Genomic DNA, 23,314 nt, shown 5'->3' with positions numbered 1-23,314 from the left:
TTTCAGGTCTACTGTCATCACACAGTCTCGGGCCGTGGAGAGCAAACCTACAGAGCATTTCAGAGGTAATCTGTCAAACACTGTTGGCTCAAATCCGTTTTGCAGATATGGGCCAGAGCAGTTTTTAGCCACAGTGTAGCCTATGTGAAAACAGTATCGGCTCAGAATCATATTTCAGATCTGGACCAAATCCGTGTCAGACACAGCTTATGTCTTTCGGTTACCTATGGGAAAAGTGATCTGGGCCAGATCTGTAAAATTATATAAATACTGAACTGATGCAGTTAGAATGTTGAAGCTGAATCAATCTATCTATCTATCTATCTATCTATCTATCTATCTATCTATCTATCTATCTATCTATCTATCTATCTATCTATCTATCTATCTATCTATCTATCTATCTATCTATGCATCTATTAATGTGTCAATGTACTCTGTCTCTCAGTCAATGTGTAGATTTAAATGGAAGCCTAAATATAACTAAACAAATCGCACAATAAATGTCACTATATCACCAAAAATCTGCTATCTCAAAAACTCCTCTCACAAAAACCTGCGATGTGAAACTGCATTAACTTCACTGAGTGATTTGTTCCCGACCGAACTATCAGTCAAACCCTGACTCGGTGGACCATGCCACCTGTTGAAACCAAACACTCAGAAGCTTAATTTAGCCATAGTCACATGACGTGGGTGTTTTGAATCAAGCTTCGGATCAGTGCTTCGAGTCATCTGTGCTTTGGGATCTTGCAAAGCTTCGGACAACTGTTTCGGGTCAGCCACCCCTACTTTCAAGAAGGATTTGAGACATTTGTTTCTGAACAGAGAGCAGATCGTTGTGATTTTCAAGGTGATTCATTCTTAAACCCGTCGTTCAGAAAGTGAAAGTAAAGTTTGTGTTGCTGGAGTTCAAACTGTGGAAATGGCTTCACTAAATGTGTCTGCAGAAGAGCTTTCTTGTCCCGTGTGCTGTGACATCTTCAAGGCTCCTGTTGTTTTATCCTGTAGTCACAGTGTCTGTAAAGAGTGTCTTCAACAGTTCTGGAGAACCAAGAAAACTCAGGAGTGTCCGGTCTGCAGGAGAAGATCCTCAAAAGACAATCCTCCATATAATCTGACACTGAAAAACTTGTGCGAGTCAATCCAGAAGGAGAGAAATGAGACTCATTCATCAGGATCTGAGGAGATCTGCAGTTTACACAGTGAGAAACTCGAACTCTTCTGCCTGGAGGACAAACAGCCGGTGTGTTTAGTGTGTAGAGATTCACAACAACACGACAAACATAAAGTCAGACCCAGCAGTGAAGTGGTTTCATCATGTAAGGTAAGACAAATATCGCTTATTTCACATGTAAATTAAACTGAAAGTGACATGAAGAGAGTAGAGCAACCACACACACATACACACACACACACACACCCACCCACCCACCCGGAGCGACTCGTGTTTTCCTATTTTCGCCCAACACAGTTTTGCGATTTTTAAAGTGAATAAAATAGCATCGAAAAATGTTGTTCTCTCCCACCGTACTATATGTGTGTGTCGGTGAGGTAAAAGCGGAGCAGGCCGTGGACCGAAGCACTGGGGGGCAGGAGGGGAGATTCAAAATGTTTAAAACGTTTTGTTGTTGTTGCCTCGTTTGCATTTTCATTGTTTTACTACTTGCACAACTATGTTAAAGCCACACTGCGGAGCTTTTGGCCACTAGAGGCGCTCGACCTGTAACTTTCACGTCTAGCGTCCCTAGAGGCCACAAGCTCCACAGCACTGTCGCAAATTAAAGTTAACAAACAGTCAACCGGTAAGCTTCCCGTGTCTTTAGATTGTGTGTGCTTGCAGTGTTTGAGGCGGGCAGCCTTGCTGCGCTCGATTCCCTTATAGCAGTCTGCTGAGCCCCGTGGGGGTTATTATGTCTGTGAGTGAATGTGAAAGCGGGACAGTGGGCACATTCACTGCACTGAAAACACCGTCGGCCTGAGCGGACTGTATATGAGTGTTGGTTTATTTTTACAGAAACCGTGGGACGTGGTGTGTAGTGTTTGTGGGTACCACTGAGTCGTGGGCATGTTCACCACATTTAATGTAACGTTACATTTGACATGAGTCAATTTTATTAGTGCGAGCCCTGCACTGAGGCGTGCTGTGTTTGTGTGTCGAAATGAACACTGGGCTGTGGGCATTTTATTACACTCATAACACCATCGGCTGTGGCCGGAATACCAGAAAATACTACACTGCTTATATGAATTTATCTGGGTCACCATGGAAACGGCATTTGTGTGCAGGCAAGCGTCCGCATCGGTCGAGCACCCTTCTGCTCACGCCAGCGAACGAAGCGAAAGCTGGACCAATGTTAATCCTCGTCCTGGCTTTTAATTTTTGCTGTTTTGTAGCTGTTGTTCGGCCATGATGAAAACATACAGACGGCAATCAAACACGTGTTGAGCACTAACGTCAGAATCTGAAGAATTTGGGGTGGTGGGGGAAGTGACGTATGCTGGAAAGCGGTCGAATTTTGTAGTTCTTTTTGTGCTCGGGTTCCTACCCGAAACCTGAAGTTACAAAGTGCCCAAAACCCGAAGTTACAAAGTCGATGTACCATCTCAATGGGTTTTGGTAATATATTATAAAGGTTGAAGAGTTCCACAGTGTGGCTTTAAGTATATATCATTATAATAATAATAATACACATATTTTATTGATATTTTAGGGGTTGGGGCTATCCAAACCCTTGGGGCTATCCCCCCCTGTTAAACATAGCTGACAAATGGGTTGAAATTGGAGTAGTATGAAGCTGCAGACTCAGAGCCTGCATGGACAGTCCCCCATATATCCATAATAAAGGCTAGATGTCTCATCTGCGCTGCTGGCCAATGGAGGTTGACGTACGCACCTGGCGGCCATCTTGTCACAGGCAGCTCGCTCATTCGTAACATTATGTTTTAATGGTGCATGCTCTTTTTAAATAACCATAACTTGCTCAATATTCTACCGATTTCCAAATGGTTTGGTTTGTTATAAACATCAGAGATGTAGATATGACAGTGCACACTTATGAATAATAAGTGTATCAATAAATAATCATCCAGAATAATAGCCATGTTAACGTTTGTAAGAAACCAAACCGTTTGTAAATCCGTCAAGATTTCAACGAGATGAGAGTATTTGTGTTCGTGCTGATCACTCATCGTACATCAGGAACCACAGAACCCGCCAGAAAGCTTGCCTGTGACAAGATGGCCGCCGGTGATGACGATAGAGACTCCGCCGTAAGACATCTAGCCTTTATTATGGATATCTATGCAGTCCCCCACCCAGAGTCAGACCCCTCGTTTTTCAAGACTGCGACTCCTATCAAATTGTATTGGATAAACATGTGAAGAACTTAAGCCGAAAGGTGAGTATCGTCAATTTTATTTAGCGAATCGTAGGCTAGCTAGGCTACTCGTTCAATTTCTTTTATAATCCATCTATTTTATAGCTCATCGATAGCCTACACCAACATATTAGTCCATTTAATATTTGTAAATATAGTAAATATGTTGACAAGTACGCATGAAATGGAGTTTTGAGGTAAATTATAAGTCTTTAATGCTGATGTTAGCTGACAGAGTCATCCGGCGCTGCATCTCTAGACTCAGGTAAACTCTGCCTTTGTTCGAAACCCCTCCTTTAGCGGGCCAGAAAACCCTGACCGTTGGCCCTGAGGAAGCCCTGATGAGGCCTGGTCAAGACCCAGAAGTGACAGTGGAAACACGACTGGTCCTGGCACACATACTTTTTTTGACAGTGGAGAAAGCTGGTCTAAAGAGAAAGCTGGTCTAAAGAGCCTCTGATTGGTTTATTGCATGTTATGCCCAAAACACACCCATTACTCATTAAGAGAATAGTGACGACCCTTTTAGATCATGCGCCGGGAGCTCCGACCATTTTCTCGTCTTTAAACTAGCAAAAGTGGACTCGCTTTAGACCGTGCGCTTAGATCCTTAAAATACCCATACTCACAGACACACACACACCTTATTATCCAAAGAAAACCCAAGAATCAATGTTTTACCACAGGTTTATTTTGGATTATTTCTGAATCAATTTAGTATGAGATGTACACAAAAATGTACTGTAAGAAATCAGGATGAGGGCTCATACTTTTTCACTGTATTATATGATCATATCACTGTATTGTCTTCTCTTCTTCTCTTCACTGTAATCTTGTGTTTTATGTTTTTTGTCCAATTCTAGGAGGAGTTCAGAACAGCACTGAAGTCCTTACAAGAGAAACTTAAACACAATGAAAAAATTAGAGTAGAGTTTGAGAAAACAGTTCCATACATCAAGGTGAGGAAACAGAATCAAGAGTCATGTATAGTATCACTGAATACAGTTATGATTTAATATAATGGATTCCAGTTGATTATTTCTGTAAATAATGAGGCTCAATCTGCTTCTGGATCCGTTATATGTCGGGATCGAGTGTTGATGTGTGGATTGAGATGATTGAAGTGAATGTGATGTGATTTCAGGCTCAAGCTGAGCACACAGAGCGTCAGATTAAACTGCAGTTTGAGAAGCTTCATCGGTTTCTCAGAAAAGAAGAAAGAGCTACAGTCACTGCACTGAAGGAGGAAGAGAAGCAGAAGCAGCAGATGATGAAGGAGAAGCTGGAGGAGATGAACACACACATCTCAGCTCTTTCACACACAATCAAAGACATGGAGGAGATGATGAATGCCAATGACGTCTGCTTTCTGAAGGTCTGATTTCAGATCATTGGTTGATTGATTGAGTTCTTGATGATAATGGTGTGTTTGTTCTGCAGGAGTTTCCAGTCTCAATGGAAAGGTGAGTGATCTGCTCCCGTCTCTGGTCTCTCTGGTTCTGATCCAAAGCCACTGCAGTTCTGACTCCTGAATGTTCTTCCAGAGTCCAGAGCTCACGGCCGGATCCACAGATGGCGTCTGGAGCTTTGATTCATGTGCCACGATACTTGGGCAACCTGCCGTTCAGAGTCTGGAAGAAGATGGAGGACCTCGTCCAAAACAGTGAGTCTGATGGCGGAGATCTGAGCTGGAGCTCTTCATGACACAAACTGATAGACAGACAGACAGATTTTTTTTTTTTTTTCAGATTCTAACAAAGATTTGAAGATTCTGTCAAAGACAGTCAATGAGATTATTTGTAATTAGACATAATCAGAGATTATGAGTTTTGATCGTTTTTAGGAAAACTGTAAGTCTGATCAGTTATAAAAGATAAAGCCGGAGTCAGAACCGTCTGAAGGTCTGAGCCGAGTTTGGAGGTTGTTAGGAGGAGATATAATTAGATCATTTATGCCGTGTGTCCTCCAAAATGCTTTTTCATGCGGCTGGCGTATTTTTCCAATTGTTTCCAAACGCCATGAGTGTAACGAGGCACTGTGTTGAGCGGCCGGCGTTTTTTACTAGTTGCCGAGAGCTGAAGAATGTTCGGTAACACTTTGCAATACGGGTGCATTAATTCATGCTTAACTAATGCACAGATAATACTGAATTAATGTGTAACTAATGATTATTTAAGCTATTCATTTATTATTACCACATTAGGAACTAATTAAGAGTCTGCAAGGGTAATGTATTAGTTCATACATGAATTGTTATTAATTAAATATGTAATTTTGGTTTAATTCCATAATAACTCATTTTTTTAATTAATAGTGTTAATTAATATGTTAATTACCAGAATGAGCCAAAGCCTTGTATTTCAAATTCCAGATAATATGACAGGTACACTAATATGCATTAATACATGATTAATTACTTCATTGTTAGTGAAAATTCATGTGCAAATTACTACAATTACTAAATGACTAGTTAATAATGATGTGCCCCAACAAGTAAAGTCATAACATAATGATACCTTTGCAAATCATTAGCTAATGATTAATTAAAGCAGACAACTGGAAGTTAAAGTGCATAACTTTGACTCATTGTGGTAATTAACACACTAATGTACACTATTAGTTAATAAAATATGTTAAGTAATTAATACACAATGACACATTGAATTAATAGCAATTCATGTATTACTTAATCTATTAATCATATAGACTCTTTATTAGTTGCTGATGCAGTAATCATTAATTAATGGTTTAGTTCGTCATGAGTTATACATTAACTCATGATTATCTGTGCATTAGTTAAGTATGAATTAATGCATATTAGTGCACCCGTATTGTAAAGTGTTACCGAATGTTCAAATGTGACAGTGATCAGAGGAAAATGAGTTTGATCAACAGGACGAGTGTAATAATTCATAATAATCTGTGTTGGGTTCACTGTTGATCATTAGATGAAGATCAGAATTAAAGCATGTGTTGATTGTGTCTCATCAGCTCCTGTGATTCTGGATCCAAACACTGCGAATCCACATCTCATCCTGTCTGATGATCTGACCAGTGTGAGACTCAGAGGGTCCATACAAACCCTTCCTGATAATCCAGAGAGATTTGACTGGTATTCCTGTGTTCTCGGTTCAGAGGGTTTTAACTCAGGAACACACTGCTGGGATGTGGACGTTAAAGAGAGTTTATGCTGGACTCTTGGAGTAACTTCAGCATCAGCCCAGAGGAAGGGAGCCGTTTTCTTCAAAACTGAAAAGAGTGTCTGGAGAGTGTCTTACGGATATATAGGTTCTGGTTTTCTTATTGAACAGAAGCTTGATCGTGTGAGAGTGAATCTGGACTGTGACGGAGGAACGGTGTCGTTCTCTGATCCTGTAACTAACACACATCTACACACATTAACAACCACCCTTACTCACCACACAATCTTTCCATTCTTCTGGTGTTATCCCTCTCTGAGGATCTTACCGGTCAACACTCAGTAAAGTGACTCCTGTAGATCTGGATCTTCCTGCTTTCATCATGTTTCCAATATTTACTCCATATCTCATGAGTAAGAGTGCTGTAGATCTGAGTATCAGTACGGCTGCTGTGATTGGGCCGTGATGATCACATGACTGATATCCAGCACTACAGCAACACACACTGTCTGCATGTTGCTTTAACAGATCAATAAACAACTGTGAAGTTTGTCACTAATTTTCACATTATTGTCGAGTTATCTGAGGATTTTGTGCATCAGTGTCTGCTTCTAACTCGAAAAGAGCATCAGCCAACCACAGGGGACACAGGGAACAACTCCAAATCACTTTTCAGAAGGATTTCTTAAAGGAACACTCTGACTTTTTGGGACTTTAGCTTATTCACCGTATCCCCCAGAGTTAGATAAGTCCATACATACCTTTTTCATCTCCGTGCGTGCTGTAACTCTGTCTGACACACCCACCGCTAGCCTAGCTTAGCACAAAGACTGGATGTAAATGGATACAGCTAGCATACTAATCCCAATAAGAGACAAAATAACGCAAACATAAAATAGAGATGCATAGATACCGTATACCTCATCATATTAATACTGTATACTAGAGGTCTTCTCGGGTCCTAAAAACTGTACCCGACCCAAATCGACCCGAATCACTACTTACCCGAACCCGACGTGCATAAATTATTTTTTTTAAAGAAAAACCCGACCCAAAACAGACCCGAAAAATTAGACCCGAGTCCGACCCGACGGCATTTCCTTTAGAACCCAACTGGACCCGAACGTAAACGGCATTCACAGTGAGCACAGCCTGCCCTGCGTTTCTCAAAAATGCACGTAACTTAGACGCGCAAGTGTAAGCGCGCTGAGTGCAAATGTGAATCACACATCATCACTGTAATCCATTACGTCCTATAACATTTGGCATAATGTTATTTACTGGACCATACGATGATTTGAACCACTAGGGTACAATTTACCGATGGCTGTTTTTTAAAATGTAGCGTAGCCTAACAGATCCCCCAGTCCTTGACTTTTACTAAAATTGTGTTATTTAGCCTTCAATCCCGTTGTTACAAAGTTGTTTAGATAAAATTCGATTAAAAAACGGGCATTAGAACCGCAATAGCAGGTCGAATTGGACGTTCTGAATCAAATCTTAATATGGGAACGTTATTGCATCACTGCACCAGTCTTTTTTCCTTGACAAATGATGATCACAAAAGTTGCCCACACCGATGACGACCCTGGATGTTTTCTGATCTACATATTCATTTGATCTTTTTCGCAATATCTGTCATCGTCTCCATGCTTGTCTGACAGTATCGCATATTTTTAAAATTGATTGTCAGGCCTGTGGCTGAACGACAATTCAAATACTTGCATGTAGTCAAACATCCATCCACATGATGGCGCACTAGTTCTTCTTGGCAAACGGAGGGGTTGGTTAGTGGAGCGAGCAACTGAGTAAATAAATGTGGAGGCAACCGTGCTTATGCTTATAGGCTAGCCCATTGCACGTAAAAGCGCGGATTCGCTCTCACACTCTCAAAAAGTCAGAGAACGGTCATAAAGTTGTTTTAAATACTGCAATTTTGTTAAATGCCCAATATTGTTTAAAATAATTCGGGTCTTCTAGGGTCCATTTGGAAAAGGCATATTAATTTTAAATTACCCGAGACCACTAATACCGAACCTGACCAGTGTCCGAGACACTCGTCGGAGTTTTGGACCCAAACCCGCTCGGGTCTCGGGTCGGACCTCGGGTTTTCGGATCCAAGTGGACCCGTGAAGACCTCTACTGTATACCTCATCTTTACACAAAGCCCTCGCCATCAGTGGAAAGAAAGTAGAGAGGGTAAGACACAATTTCCTCACTTTATTTCTCAGAATATGTTCACTGCGTTCATTCACATACTGTTCATCCAGACACGATTATAGACGAGTGCAAAATTTGTGCAGTTTTAACTTGATAATGTTTATGTCATTAGTGTGTGATTGACCCTTTGTCTGTCTTTGTTTATTGGCGGCCAGTGTTTGTGTTCTCAGTTCTGTGTGGGGTCGATCACTCTCCCCATGAACAACAGGCTAGAAGTGGCTTCATGGTACAGAAAGAAGAAGAAGGGCCTGTTGATGATGAAAGTGGCTGGCAGAGAATAAGCCGTGATTCCCACTGATGTGGCGGAGGCTGCGCTGGTACCTTTCTCATCCACCTCGATGACGGCTTTATGCAGCACCTGCACAAGACAAACACACGTAATAAAGCACTAATGGCTACGTTTACATCCAATGTTGTGAATTTAAGGTGAGACACCCAGGGTGGATAGGGTAAAAAAATAACTAATAGACATCATACTTCAACAGTTGATAATTTTTTGTATTACAAGTTTTGTGAAATTGTATGTTTAAAAATGCAAATGAGGCATTATCTAATTAAATATTAAGGCCATTCCAGCGGTACAGTGGTTGTGGCAGTAGGGCGTAATGTCTCCGTTCCCTCCACAGGGAACAAGGGTTACGTACGTAACCGAGACGTTCCCTTTTGTTCAGTCACTCCGAGTTACATCAGTGACTGATGAAATGGGGGTCCCATATCACGCCACAGTGGCTCTCTACCAGTGCCCTGCGCAAGACTGAGCTCCCTGTTGTGAGACTAGCAAGGAAGAAAGGCTTGGCTTAACGCAGGAATAGGAGGAATATGAACACAGCGCCTACCTGTAGGAAGGACTTGGAATACACATATGACCCGAGTGCGGGATGCATATGGAGAACTTAGAGGTATCCAGCCCGCAGGGTAGAATGTTTCAACCTCGAGGCAAGGGAAAGACACAAGCTCGGAGGAGACTTACCGTGGAAACACACATGTGGGGGTTACCCAATGGGGAACCATGCACACGGAGGCACCTAGCCAATCACAAGGCTGACCGACCGGGCATGCACTACGGTGACGGCATCAACAGTGCAGGAGGAACTCAGGGTCTATGAAGAACTTGTTCGAGTAAAATAACGCACGTATCCAGTCCGTGTAGTGGAATGGTGCTGCAGGCGATGACTACTGGCTAGTGGAAGCGAGTACATGAGAGGACATCCCCAGGCTCCACCCAGAGATTATAGAATCTCACAAATGTGTTGGGTGTCTCCCAGCCTGCAGCTCTCCAGATGTCTGTTGATGAGTATCCTGGTGGAGTATCTGGGTGGAGTGTGCCTTCATAGCTGGGGGGCATGGTCGACCCTGCGTCTGGTCACCTGCAACATTGCTTCTGAATTTTTAAGCATCACAGAATCTTTTAACTTTACTCAACAGGTCCTGTGCACAATAAGAAACATACACTCGATCTAGTTCTCTCTCATGGTCTAAATACTAGCAATATTTGTATTGAAGATGTATTTCTTAGTGATTACAAATGCATTTTATTTGATCTTGCTTATAATGAGGACCCTCTGCCTGTTTCGCGAGTGTCTTGCTCTCAATGGTTAACAGGCTTGCTGTTGAGAATTTCTCAACCTATTTTGACTCAAGCTTGGTTTTTATCTCAGATGATGACGTTTCTGTACAGCCTTTACGGTGTCCAGAGAATGTTTCATTTCAGATTCTGCTCCTCTGTCTTGTGTTGTGCCGCAAGGTTCTGTGCTTGGCCCCCTGCTGTTCAGTCTGTATATGCATCCCCTTGGAATGATTATAAGGAGTTTTAAAACAGTATTTTATCACTGTTATGCAGATGGCATCCAGTTACTTATTTCATTTAGTCCATTTAGACTAGACAAACTGTCCCTTTTGTTGAACTGTTTAGTCTCCATTAATACATAGATGGCTGAGAAATTTCTGCAACTTAATACGGATAAAACAGAGGTGATCATTTTTGCCCCAGACAATATTACCCCTAAGATTAGGCAGGCCCTTGGGGAGCTATCATCCTCTGACCACAGTGACGTAAGAAATCTGAGAGTCATGTTTGACAGATCAATGTTTTAATAGTCATATTAAGTCTGCGGTCCGCACCTGTTTTTTTTTTCATCTCATGGAACATTGGAAAGATTAGATCTATGGTTTCAAAAAAAGAGATGGAGATGCTTGTTCATGATTTTATTTCTTCACGATTGGACTATTGCAATGTGCTGTACACTTGTTTGAATAAATCCTCTATAGATCGACTGCAAGTTGTACAAAATGCTGCTGCTAGCCTTTTGACTAGGACAAGTCAGAGGTCACACATTACTCCTGTGCTGTAGGACCTTCATTGGCTTCCTGTTGGTTTTAGAGTACATTTTAAAATTTTGGTTATTACTTTCAGAGCCTTGCATGGTCAAGCACCCTCTAACGTCCAGGATCTATTACATATGCATATCCATGTCGGTCTCTGATGTCTTCGAGCCAACATCTTTTAACTGTTCCTGATGGTTCTTATGAGCCAGCAGGACAGGTTGTGCAGCTCTAGCCAGGCTCCCAAGAACTGGACCAGCGGGGTCATGCGAACCACAGACATACCCTCGATGGGCCAGCGAAGCAGAATGACCGGCCCAGACGTGGGAGGTGGAGCATCCCGCTGTGGGGGCAAGGTCACATTGCGCGTCCTGACAGATCAGGCTAGGGAAGGACAAGCGTTCCGCGGGGGCCTGCTCTGACAGGGGTCTGGCGACAGAGGAGGGCAAGAGTGGCGAAGCGGAGCATCGCACACTGCCATCCGGGGCCTCTGGGAGTACAGAGATAGGGGTGTCAGTTCTTTCTTTAACCACTTCAGGGTGTTGCCGGCCTTGAGTCCAGCAGTGGGGTATGGAGAACAAAAGATTCTCCCCCAGCCCACCAGGGGAAGGAGTGGCCCTGCTACCATCTCCTGGAAATAACTGCAGCCCTCTCTCTGAGCATTCCGCATCAGGAGCGGCATTTCGCCTGGTGTTTGGCAGGCTACAGGGCTAAAGCGGACGGGGGTGCTTTCCTGCGGCCACCTCCACGGCGCGACCCGGGTAAAGGCTGCTGCTAGGCCCAGGTGGGAGGAGCGGGAGCGACAGGAGGGTGCCTTCGGCAAAGAGCAGACAATGGTGACTTCCAGGACCTTGTGACCTCCTCCAGGAAGAAAGGTATTGGGGGCGGGCGCTGACGGCCGTCAGCACTCGCTGCCCACAAAAACCAATCATCTAGCCACGAGCACTCGGGACCGATTTTTCGCGGCTGCCTGGGAGAGCATGGCTGTCAATTATGGATCAGACTCGGGCAATGCTGGCACACCCGAAGGAGGTAGCACAGCCGAGTCTTCATCTCTGGAAGACTCCAGCCCACCTTGTGATGAGGCTTGCAGAGGAGTGAAGAGAAGCTCTTGGCTCTGAGGCAAAAACATAATGCAAGATTGCAAGCGCCTCTCAGTTGCGCTATGTAAATTCCACAGACGAATGGCATTTCCTTGCCATTGACTCGTTTTGTAGAACTCGAAGGTGATGGGATTCTAAGCGAAACCCCCATTTCATCATTCACTGACATAACTCGCAGTGATTGAAAAAAAGAGAAGTTTCTGCAATCAGGCTTTTTTTTTCCTCCACCATAAATGAGTTTGTCTCAGAGTGTCAGACAAAACACAACAAACACTGTCATGCTCTCTTGCGTTTGGATGCTGGTGTTTGGGAACACAATTGTGTGAGACGCTTCTGGAGGGAATTAAACCAAATCATTCTGATCACTGACTTTGACTCCAGCAATATTTTATGCAATAACCCAAGATTCACATAAAAACACAGTTGATGCCAGCATGTGTGAGGCTACAGTAACCTGTGAGATTTTCAGATGCCCCTCTTTGCTTAAACCCGTCAGGTTGGCTGAATCGAGGAAAACACTGTCGATGCCCAGATGTGGCAGAATTTCATGCATGTTGTAAGACTGCTCCATCTTGAACTTGGGCAGATGAACCTCCATTCTCCTGAACGAGAGAGAGAGAGTCAGAGAGAAAAACAGTACAACATGTTTAAAAGTCAATCATGATGGTCATGATCTATCTATCTATCATTTCAAGTAATATTTTTTTTATGGTTATTAGCCCTTGTAAATGGTTACGCACACACTAATAGTGCGCAGAGTAAAAAGCAAAGCTGTAAAAGGGGTCATTCACACAGAACTCATTTTTGTGGTTCAAAATAATGAAATACAGAATTCAATGTGTTTTTAAAAAAAGTTAAACTTCTTTTAACTTGAATAGCAGATTTTGGGAATGCCTTGTCATGCGTGAGATGCTCAAAACACTTGAGCACAGCGGTCAAACACGTCTGTCTAGCACATTTACATTGAAAAACAATGTAAAAGTACCACAGTGGAATGCAAAAACGTGTTCTGTGTGAACGTCCCCCAATTCTGCCGCTCACATTCGCCTCATGTTTTTGATCCAGCCGAAGAATCGCTCAGCGTTGATCTCATCATCTATGACGGTGTAGTCAGCAGTGGCGTCGGGCAGGACGATGAGCAGAGCCGCTCCACCGCGGTACGGCAGACGCAGCACTCGAGCGCGCAGCTCTCTGTCTTCAGCCGTGGAGAATTTATCCTCCTGAAACATCATGGGGACTTGAACAATCTTGTACTTGTCGACATAAAAGCGACTCATTTCCGTGCTGTTGGGGTTGAACGGATGATCCCATTCACCTTGAACAAAGAGTTTTAGATGATATAAAAAAGATTCGTAAAGGCTTTGCTTCATGAATGTGGAAGTTTCATAAAAAAAAGCTGGTGCTGACTGGCAACTTTTAAAAAAATGCTGGAGGGGAAAGAGTAAAGAGAGTTTTTACTTAAACCAAGAACAAATATCTGCAATTGGGGTCAGAAAAATAGTCTTGTTCCCTTTTGATTCGGTCTCTCAACATAGCAAGCTACACTTGGGTGTATCCTCTCCTTCCCTTAAAGGGGTGGTATAATGCCCTTTTTCACAGTATGTAAAATACACCTCTGTTGTCCTCTGTTGAGTGTGTATGTGAAGTTTTAGCTCAAAACTCCCCATAGATAATTTTGTACAGCATGTTAAAGTTGTCCATTTTTGAGGAGAGATATCGTCCTTCTCCCATTTTCAGCTCAAAGTTTTGGGTTAGCTGTGCCTCCCTTGTTGAGCCGCCGCTGAATATTTGTACTGGAAAACTAGACAAAAATACAGAGGAAGTACATCATATTTTGCAAACTCACCCTGATAGAAAATGGTGTTGAGGAGCATCATCTTCGTCAATGGCTCGATACTCGTCACCATTTCATTCACTTTATTGCCGGTCTTCCTGCTCACGTACTCATTGACGATGCTCTTGCTGAGCTCGGCTTTACTGAAATCCACATTGTTGACATCAGCACCAAAGAACGTCTTGATCTGCTCGCTGAAGAGGCTCTCGACTGGAAAGCGCTCGTCTACGAAGAGTGCCGTGCCCTGCTCCATCTGCAGTCTCCTGTCCTGCGAGATGTTCTTCTGCAGCTGCTCAAAGAGCCGTGGGACGAGCGAGGCGTCTCCGCTTCCATCCAGAGAGTCCAGATTCAGTCCCTTCAAGATCTGACTGCGTGTCGAGCCCTTGGCAGCCAGTAACAGCGTGGCGAAAGACGTGGACACACTTAGCGGTGAGAAGAAGACGTTTTTGTCATGATAACTTGATATCTTGCGATAGAGGTTCATGGCAAAGTCAACGTTTTTGAAGGCCAGATCAGTGACATCAGGAGTTTTGGGCTCTTGGCTTTTGAGAACGCACAGAAACCCAGATGAGAAAATGATGGTGAACAGCACTTTTAACTCCATTTCATAACCTTGTCTGTCAAAAATCCTGTGAACTGAAGATAAATAAAAAACAGAAGACTATAATTGAGATTTAAAAATCAAATGCAGACACAAGACGACCCACTGCAATACACACTGAAACATTAGTACTGTTAGCATGCTTTAGTTTACAACAACAAAATATTTTTATTTTGTGAATAAAATACAGTTCGCAAGTCCTAAAAGCATCAAACATGGTGTCAAAACCCTGAACAATAAAAAAAAAACATCTAATATCCCTAACATCTGAAAATGCAAACTATAATTATACACGTTAAATAACGTTTATACTCACGACTGACCGCAGATCTTGTGTTGTCTGTTGTGTTCTGACTGTTTGCAGAGACAAAGTTCAGTGTGCATTAGAGATTATCTATTAACAGTCAAACACTTTCCAGCCTAAAGACCCATCCGAGACAGATCAATGACGGCGACCGCCAGGTTCTTCTGACTTAAGTCTGAGTTTTGGTGACAGTTGGAGTAAGTACTTCATTAAGAATGGTTGTAGGGAACTCAGGACAATCTCATATCTGCATATTTTTCAGGTCATCACAACTTAAAGAGATTGTTCACCCCCAAATGAACTGTGTCGTTACTCACCCTCGTGTCTTTCCAAACCTGTATGACTTCTTTCATCTGTGGAACACTAAACTTCTTGATCATGCAATGAGTCAGTGGTGTCCAATAAGATTCAATGGTGTCCAACACAACACTGATTATAACCATTGATTATATGGACAAAACAACTGAATATCCTTCAAATATCTTCTTTTATGTTCCGAAAGAAAGTCATAGTGGGTATAAGTGATGACAGAATGCTTATTTGTGGCATCTACGTCATTTGTTCATGTGAACCAGCTCAGTGGGTTTGAACCATTCTCACAACTGAAGGTGAACTCGGATGTGAAGACGGTGGACGATCAGGGAAAGTTAACCATGTAACAAGTATAAGATCAGCTGTGGATCAGTTTCAGTCATGAGAAATCACATGTAGGTCATTCCTACAGTTTGGTTTCATGTCCCATGAAAGAATACTGCATATATTTAGCATAAAATGCAACTTTCATACCACATTGTTTTTCATTCATATGTACTCAAATTAATACAAACTCATAATGATGTACCCACGAATAATTTAAACCAACAACTTTTTAAGCACTTGACAGGCAAACTCCCAGGCCCTCAATCACGCTTTCACTTTGAAATCAAGGTTACATATACATGCCCTTTAAAATCTCAAGCATACGCCCTATCAAATACAGCTGCGGAGGCTAAGCGTATCCCATCATGCATCATGTTCGGGAACTCACATGTCCTTAAATGTCGAGGAAAACATTCCACTGTAAATTAATTATACATATCACATATAATTTGGTGGTAAAACCAAGTGTTGCACATTTTGTTAGTGCAAAGATGAGAAGGCTTTGTGTATTTTGTACAAACATTTGCAACTGTTTTTATTTATTCTTTATTATTTAACTAGAAGCACCAGTTTTTAAATTGTGTTTTGTTACATGGGAGCTATGGAACTGACATTTAGGATTGTATTGCATTAATTTTTTTTTTTAAATCATTATTGGAAATCAAAATAAAGCTCTGTATACACTTGTATTTTTAAGTGTGTCCCATCAGGTAATCAAGTGTTCTACAGACACTTGCAGTCTTCACTCTTGCACTTAGCACTTCCATCCCTGACACGCAGACTCAAACCGACTCAAACAGAGCGTGACGACGTAGATGTGACGTGAGCAACCCGTCTGTCTTCTAGTGTTGTGGCATGAGAAATCTGAATCAGTCCCTTCCGAAACTCGCAGAGGCGGAGAGTGTGAGTAGGAGCTGTCCATGAGCGAGGAGCAGGAGACACTTTTGCTAGGTATTCTGATTAATTATTTTGTCATTTTGCCTCCACGTTTCCCCGATTGCGCGCGAGCTTCTTCTCATGTCCATATGGTAATCTCTCTACTGTGCGACAGAGAGTCGCTTGGTTATGACACAATCGTTAGCCTACTTTCACTAAAACTTCTTCTACGGGGCCATAACATAAACTACAAGATAATGGAGCATTTTATACATTGTTGTGTTTCTTTAGAAATAAATAAAGGCCAAAATGAATGGGAGTCAATGGAAATGCTAACGCAAGTGAAGTTCTGCTACAAGATGGCAGCTCCCACGAGGCTTCAACTTCCGGTCAATGGATTACCCCCTTGGTGTCACCGGGTGAGACAAAGAGGAACCTTTAAAACCGGGATTTGTTGCACGGGGGAGCGACTTCCGGTGCAACACCGGGCCGGTTCCGGCATAAATATCTATATAAAGGCTAGATGTCTTAAGGCAGAGTTTCTATCGTCATCGCCGTAAGCTGTCACAGGTAAGCTGATGTAAGATGAGTTGTCAGCACGAACACAAATACTCTTATCTTGTTGAAATCTTGACAGATTTACAAACGTTGCTTTCTTACAAACGTTATTAAAGTGGCTATAATTATCTGGACGATTATTTATGTATACACTTATTATTCATAAGTATGCTGTTTCATATCTACATCGCTGATGTTTATACAAACCAAACCGTTTGAAAATCGGTAGAAATTTGAGCAAGTTATGGTTATTTAAATAGTACATGTACTATTAACACAATGTTACGAGTGAGCGAGCTGCCTGTGACAAGATGGCCGCCAAGTGCAGACGTCGACCTCCATTAGCCAGCAGCGTGGATGAGATATCTAGCCTTTATATAGACCATTTCAAAAGATGTAAACAACACTGGCCCAGAAGCACTTCCTGTTTCAGTTTGTAACCGTTTTCTTTATTTCACATGTAATGAAAACATCTTAAAGATGTTTGTTTAAATTTTTTTATTCAGTTTTAAATGTTCTGTTGGTTGTATTTTATCCCAGTGTTAAAAAACTGAAACAGGAAGTGCTTCTGGACCAGTGTTGTTTACATCTTGTGAAATGGTCTATAGATATCTACAGAGCCCGTCTAACGGAGAGCCTCGGCACTTCCTATTAGCCCCATTGTGCATCACCTTGGTTGCAGTTCCATTAGAATTCCACTGGAGGTGATCGCGGGCGAGAGCAGAATGAATGGGAGTCTATGAGGCTAAACGGCTAAATGTGTCTCTTTCACCTGCTTGTCGTTAAATGAACATAGATTTTATTGTTGATTCTGCAAGTACAATATAGATTATAGGCCAAAAGTCGAATGAACGAATACTTATTTTGATTTCTTACAGGTTAGGCCGTTGTTGGCCGCAACACGCTAGCATTCTGCTATTGTGTGACATCATCACATTTTCATCACATCATCACATCATCACATCACAACAGATAAGTGAACTTAAAAATGCAATTTTCAGCTGAGTGTATTTTCTTAGCCCTCCCCTTTGAATGCAACTTTCAAATTACTTGACAAAAAAATTACATCCTGAGAAAAGTGGATTTCTGGGGGTGAAACCCCATTGACTCCCATTCATTCTGCACTCGACCGCGAGCGCCCCCGCATGGACAGAGACGCGTTACTGCAGCCGGTCCAGATCCCGGAAGTAACCAGCCAGTGCCAGTTCTCTTCAATTAGACATTCTCTGATATCTATGGGTTCCGGTGGCACGACATGGCCGCCCGTGTTGACGAGCGCCAGCTGCGGACACTGATCAGGCCGTTATCAGTGAGCAAATGCAGGAAGAGGATATAAAGAGAAGTTTGAAGACACAGGAGAGGGTTGACTGGTGGTGTTTTGGTCCTCTGTGTTTGGGTCTCACGTTGGGTTCCCCATGGCGTCTTTAGGCGCTTTTCCACTGCATAGTACGGTACGGTTCGGTTCGGTACTGCTCACTTGTGGTGCTTTTCCACTGCATGGTACGGTACAGTACGGTTCGCTTCAGGACGCTTTAAATGGTACCTGGTCTGTTGAGGTTCCAAGCGTACCGTACCGGTACTAAAATGTGACGTGAAACACTGCAGATCACTGATTGGTCAGACAGAATCGTCACTACCAGCGTCACTACTAGCGTCATTGGATTTGCAACACGAGACACGAGACACTTTTTAGCAGTATTTTTGTTTTGCTGCCATCAGCCTCATTTTAAACACATTTTTCCGTCTAGCAGTTAAAAACAACCACATACCGAGAATCAGGAACACCATCCCCTCGATAGTCTCCATTGTTCCTGTGTTGTGGGTTTGAAAATGTGGCGCTTTTAAGATGATGTCATGGCAGTAGAGGCGCGCGCAAATAACGATCAGTCCCACACACTTTAAAGGGGTACTACTGCAGTGGAAACGCAAAGGGAACCGAACTGTTCCACGCCGAGTCAAAGCGTACTGCGCCGAACCGTACCGTACTATGCAGTGGAAATGCGCCATTTGTCAGCAGACAGCAGAAAGCAGCAACTGAAGTGAATACAAGTTTGGGAATGTCTATACATTGAAGAGGGGTGAGTGCCAGCCTGAGACATGGAACAGAGAGAACAGAGTGATTAAGGGCAACCCAACAATAAAATCACATACCGTTCATTTGAAAAACACAGTTAATAGAATCCAGTTATTTTGCTAGATTAATCTAACTTTAAAGGGAGGAAGTAACCATTAGCGCATTGGTTATTGCCTTGAATTATATGCATGGCACACTTTTAGTTATGACTTGTTAAACTATACTTTGTGACGAAATGAGAGTTTTTAAAAGTAAAAGAGAGATACTTATTTAGTAACACAATACTTATCTCTTAAATAATTTCGAACAGCTCTCATATTAACTACTATCCAAACTGTTAGACCTAAAATATCTTTTGTAGCCCTATGTCACTCTTAAAATGTCAGAGAAAAGGACAGAATCAGAGATTATTTAGAAAATAGAAAATTGTACTTTGCATATTATAGGCTACTGTAAAAACACATTAAGTTGATCATTATGTAAATTATTTTCATTTCATGAATATAGTGACCAACATGATCATTTACACAGAATCTTGTTCAAAAAGCCTAATACACAATGAAATCAATTCACCAAGTTAATAACATTAAAGATTTGTTTTAAAGGAGTGTCTTTTATCTCACCTACTAAACTTAAAAAAAGGGGGGGGGGGGCACTGGGCGCATGCGCAGAGGTAAAAACGATATAAATAATGTTGGTTTTCTCACACAAACTGCTCGTTTCATGTCTTAGGCCATCAATGTGTACTTACATTTACGACGCATTCAATCATGTTTAATTTGGACTTCTCTGTGCATGCTCTTTGAGGTGGACCGAGGGGAGGACCCCCTTAACCTCCAGTGTATGACTGATAGACAACAACGGTTTGACCGAAAAATATCAAAATTGAAAATACTGTGGAAACAAAGACACCTACATCTCGGATGCCCTTGAGGTAAGATAAAACATATCAAAAATTAATTTCAAAGTGAACTATCCCTTTAATGGTCGGGGCAGGCAGAGAGTCAACAAAGTACAGGCAACAGTCCAGGGTCGAGGGAACCAGAGAATTATCAAAAAGCCAGGAAACAGTCCAAGGTCGAAGTAGACAGTCTAGTAGACAGTCCAAGATCTAAACCAGAGAAACAGAACACGTAGATAATTGCTCAGAATGTTAATACTTTGCATGGAGTGATAGCAAAAGCGTGATTATATGCATGTGGAAATGAAGTGCAGGTAGGAGTGTTATCGGTGAAGAGCAGGTGTGTGTGATTAGTCCAGGAGAGCTGCATTATGGGAACTATAATTTGCATGGCAACAGTCAATACTCTGGAGACGGATCCCTCCGTGGGTGCGGAGGGAGTGAAGCAGGAAACTCCTGCGTAACAATAAGTGCTTTTGAAGGAAGGGATCTTACATTTAGAGACTCAAGCTTTTTCATTTGTCTAATAAAACTTCTATTGTGAAAGTATTGTGTAAAATGCTATACAAATAAATGTGACTTGACTTGAAATTAGAACTTGAATTAACACTACTTGAGTATCTGTAGCATCTGTCGAGGAGTGTATGGAGATGTCTGTGTGTTTGGAGATCTGGGTGTTTATATATATATATGAATATGGACACAGTTCATGAAAATACTGTTGTTCTGTCAGAGTGTAAGAGATTTGTTTTTAATGAAAACAAAATATACAACTTTGTGTAAAAAAAATTCAAACGGATTATAGATTCATAGATGTTTTTATTGGGCTTTTTGTTTGTGCATTGAAATCATCAGGAAGAGTTACATTTTAAGCACTTGTTAATTTCGGAAGCACATGAGATTCTTCATTTTTTTATGATAGATAGTTTGTAGGTTAGTAAGAGCACAAAGTACAATCTAAATCACAATTGGTATTTCACAATCATAAACCAATTATCAACAATCTTTGCAACAGTAATCCCAGTTGTTTTCGTAATCCGTGTAGCACCACAGGTAATGTTTACCATGGTAGCCGCACATGTGATTAGAACGGCAGGTTTTGTCCTTCACAGCAGAGAAGCAGTCATCAGAGGTACAGCATTCTGCATAATTGCCTTCATCATCCGTGAAGCACCAATTATGTCCTGAACTATATTTGGCACAAGCATGGTTGCTGCGGCAGTACTTCCCGTTTTTAGCTTTACTGCTCCACAGTGGAGGACTGCAGTAACCCCAGCCGCCAGCGACCTTGTAACACCAGTAGTAGTCCTTGCCATATGTGCCGCATGGGTGATCATCCTTGCATCTCTCTCCTTCAGCCGTGATGAGCGAGTACCGTGGTGAGCACCTTATCAGCGTCTGGGCTGAGTAACACCAGTAACCCTTGGGTTTCTCCCTGTAGAGGCAGGGGGAGGAGCAGCCGGGCTTCTGTTCATCTCCTGCGTTGCAATGATAGCTGTAAACAGAGTCACTGAAGCTTGAGCAAGGCGATCCATCAGCTGTAGTCTTCTGATTCTCTGGGACCAACAGGCATTGAACAGCATCGGACCTCTCGGATACATCCATTTTTCTTCTCAATGATGATTGAACATGAGTTATAAGACAAGCACTTCTAGCAAAAATCTTCAGATCCTCAGCCATAGAATAATACTCGTGCATGCTGTTAAAGCCTAATTCTGCGGTCACCTTCCTCAACTTGACATTGATATTAGATGATACGCTGTCAGTGCTGGTGGTCCTTTTTAGCGCACCGAGCGTGTTCTGCACATCTGAGGGCATCTGGACTCCTTGGTTCGCTCGTATACCAATTACTTTCTTAAACTCTTCCTGAACCATGCTCAATTTATTATTGTCACCAAAACAATCATCACCAAAAATCTGGACTGTTCCTGAGAAGCCACGATAGAGTTGCCTAAGCTGAGTGTTCAAGTTCGAGACACTCATCAGGCTTATGCTAGGATCTGCTGGCTGGTTTTTGCCAATGTAGCCGAAGGAGAAAGAATTGCTGTCAACAGTGTTGTGTTTATAACAGACAGCCGTCCAGATGTGAGAGGGCACCGTCACCCTTTCAGGGTCGTTAGAGATTTCCCTTTGTGGTATTCGTGTATCCGCATCAGGTACTGTACCTGTGACAATGTAGGCTGTTGCCCTAAAACAATCACTGGCAAGTTTTCTCATTAACAAACTCCTCAGAGTGCTCTCCCAACTCCTCCAGTGGATACGGTTGAAACACGCGTCCATAGGGGCTGCATTGGTCAGTGTAAATGTTGCCGTACGGCCTTCACCGCATTGGAAGCTGTTGGGGTTCAGGTGTCCACGATCATATCCGGTGTCACTGTAGTCGCTGCTCACGGCTTGATTTCCTTTTAAATTGTTTTGAACATTTTGATTCTCGCGGACCATATATTGAGTCCCAGATTGAGGTTGGGAAATCTACAGAAACAATGACTGTGTGAGAACTTTCAGTAAAATACCATCTATCTAACATACTTTATATATTGTTTGAAATGACAAAACAGAATGGAGACCAATAATTAATCTAACTGAACAACAGAACTGTGTAATTTCTTCTGAAATGCAGAGCTTCAATTGCTGATGAAATTCTTTTGTTAGACAGTGAAGCACATATATTTACCTGTGGCTCTAAATGCCAGGTGTTTGAGCTTCCACTGTCGGTCGCACATTGAGGGTCAAATCTGTAGGCGCTGTAGAGAGGAATCCTGTAAGGAACCGTGTACAGCGTAGCGTAAAAAGGGCCACTGCTTCCCGTATACTGACAGATTCTCTTGGCATTCTGATCCATTCCGCCTGGTTCTGCTTCTTTGTAAAAAAACTCTTTACAGTCCTCAAAGCTCGTGACCACTTTTGCCTGAGCACTGAATGCTCTCAGCACAATACAGGTGAGCAGACCCAGAGCAAACATGGTGTGACGCTGGTCTCGTGTTATAGAGCAGAGACACCAGAAGCACAGCTGCTTTAAGGACACAGTCAGAGGTGCTGTTGTGGGTGTTACTGAAATAAGTGAAACGCAAGAAATGAGGAATATGATGGGACCCTCTCTTCATCATGCTTATGGGACTAATTTGACCTCTGTCACATTGAATGTAACTTAAAATGTAAAATAAAAAAGAGCATTTATTCCGCTTTTGCTCAGTAGTATTAATGCAATGTCTGCAATTTTCACTTCTGTTTTCTAAGACCTGCTGTTTCACTTCTGCGTCTGGTGAAAAGCCAAAGCTGTAAGCCCTGAATTGCTTACATTAGAGAAATCATACTCTGTTCTCAAATGTGTGTTTCTTGGTGACACCAAGAACTTAATGATT

The 23,314-nt window shown here is 42.3% G+C and overlaps 3 protein-coding genes across 4 annotated transcripts; 1 reads left to right on the top strand and 2 right to left on the bottom strand.

The window, feature by feature from the left end:
- Positions 1 to 869: 869 nt before the first annotated feature.
- LOC120462455 (E3 ubiquitin-protein ligase TRIM35) lies at positions 870 to 7,090 on the top strand. The gene is made up of 6 exons (XM_089120016.1): positions 870 to 1,327; positions 4,244 to 4,339; positions 4,525 to 4,755; positions 4,821 to 4,843; positions 4,925 to 5,043; positions 6,372 to 7,090. The coding sequence occupies exons 1-6, from the start codon at positions 926 to 928 to the stop codon at positions 6,863 to 6,865; spliced, it is 1,365 nt and encodes a 454-aa protein (XP_088976142.1). The 5' UTR covers positions 870 to 925; the 3' UTR covers positions 6,866 to 7,090.
- A 1,630-nt stretch (positions 7,091 to 8,720) lies between these two features.
- serpina10b (serpin peptidase inhibitor, clade A (alpha-1 antiproteinase, antitrypsin), member 10b) lies at positions 8,721 to 15,020 on the bottom strand. Of its 2 annotated transcripts, none has more exons than XM_039651093.2 (5): positions 14,917 to 15,020; positions 14,012 to 14,635; positions 13,207 to 13,480; positions 12,620 to 12,767; positions 8,721 to 9,098 (listed from the first exon to the last, which is right to left on the bottom strand). In XM_039651093.2, exons 2-5 carry the CDS (start codon positions 14,601 to 14,603, stop codon positions 8,907 to 8,909), a joined length of 1,206 nt encoding a protein of 401 aa, XP_039507027.2. In that variant the 5' UTR covers positions 14,604 to 14,635; positions 14,917 to 15,020; the 3' UTR covers positions 8,721 to 8,906. The 2 variants fall into 2 exon arrangements, with proteins under 2 accessions (XP_039507027.2, XP_039507026.2); XM_039651092.2 differs by having other exon boundaries at positions 14,924 to 14,981.
- Positions 15,021 to 20,761: 5,741 nt separating this feature from the next.
- On the bottom strand, positions 20,762 to 23,034 carry LOC120462446 (uncharacterized). Its single transcript, XM_089120013.1, has 2 exons — positions 22,627 to 23,034; positions 20,762 to 22,424 (listed from the first exon to the last, which is right to left on the bottom strand). The coding sequence occupies exons 1-2, from the start codon at positions 22,912 to 22,914 to the stop codon at positions 20,949 to 20,951; spliced, it is 1,764 nt and encodes a 587-aa protein (XP_088976139.1). The 5' UTR covers positions 22,915 to 23,034; the 3' UTR covers positions 20,762 to 20,948.
- Between the last annotated feature and the right edge of the window lie 280 nt (positions 23,035 to 23,314).

The sequence above is a fragment of the Pimephales promelas genome, chromosome 15 (assembly GCF_988280905.1).
Source record: "Pimephales promelas chromosome 15, fPimPro1.hap1.1, whole genome shotgun sequence".
Classification (NCBI taxonomy): Eukaryota; Metazoa; Chordata; class Actinopteri; order Cypriniformes; family Leuciscidae; genus Pimephales; species Pimephales promelas.
This window is presented reverse-complemented; position numbering and strand designations above follow the sequence as displayed.

What these genes read in the sequence shown, in the direction of transcription:
- LOC120462446 (XM_089120013.1), bottom strand. Translation starts at nt 22,914, where the DNA reads ATGTTTGCTCTGGGTCTGCTCACCTGTATTGTGCTGAGAGCATTCAGT. An exon ending in CCTGGCATTTAGAGCCACAG is followed by an intron (nt 22,425 to 22,626) that starts GTAAATATATGT and finishes TTGTTTCTGTAG; the next exon opens with ATTTCCCAACCTCAATCTGG.
- LOC120462455 (XM_089120016.1), top strand. Translation starts at nt 926, where the DNA reads ATGGCTTCACTAAATGTGTCTGCAGAAGAGCTTTCTTGTCCCGTGTGC. An exon ending in ATGACGTCTGCTTTCTGAAG is followed by an intron (nt 4,756 to 4,820) that starts GTCTGATTTCAG and finishes TTTGTTCTGCAG; the next exon opens with GAGTTTCCAGTCTCAATGGA. An exon ending in GGAGGACCTCGTCCAAAACA is followed by an intron (nt 5,044 to 6,371) that starts GTGAGTCTGATG and finishes GTGTCTCATCAG; the next exon opens with CTCCTGTGATTCTGGATCCA.
- serpina10b (XM_039651093.2), bottom strand. Translation starts at nt 14,603, where the DNA reads ATGGAGTTAAAAGTGCTGTTCACCATCATTTTCTCATCTGGGTTTCTG. An exon ending in ATCAAAAACATGAGGCGAAT is followed by an intron (nt 12,768 to 13,206) that starts GTGAGCGGCAGA and finishes TCTCTCGTTCAG; the next exon opens with GAGAATGGAGGTTCATCTGC. An exon ending in GGCATCTGAAAATCTCACAG is followed by an intron (nt 9,099 to 12,619) that starts GTTACTGTAGCC and finishes TGTCTTGTGCAG; the next exon opens with GTGCTGCATAAAGCCGTCAT.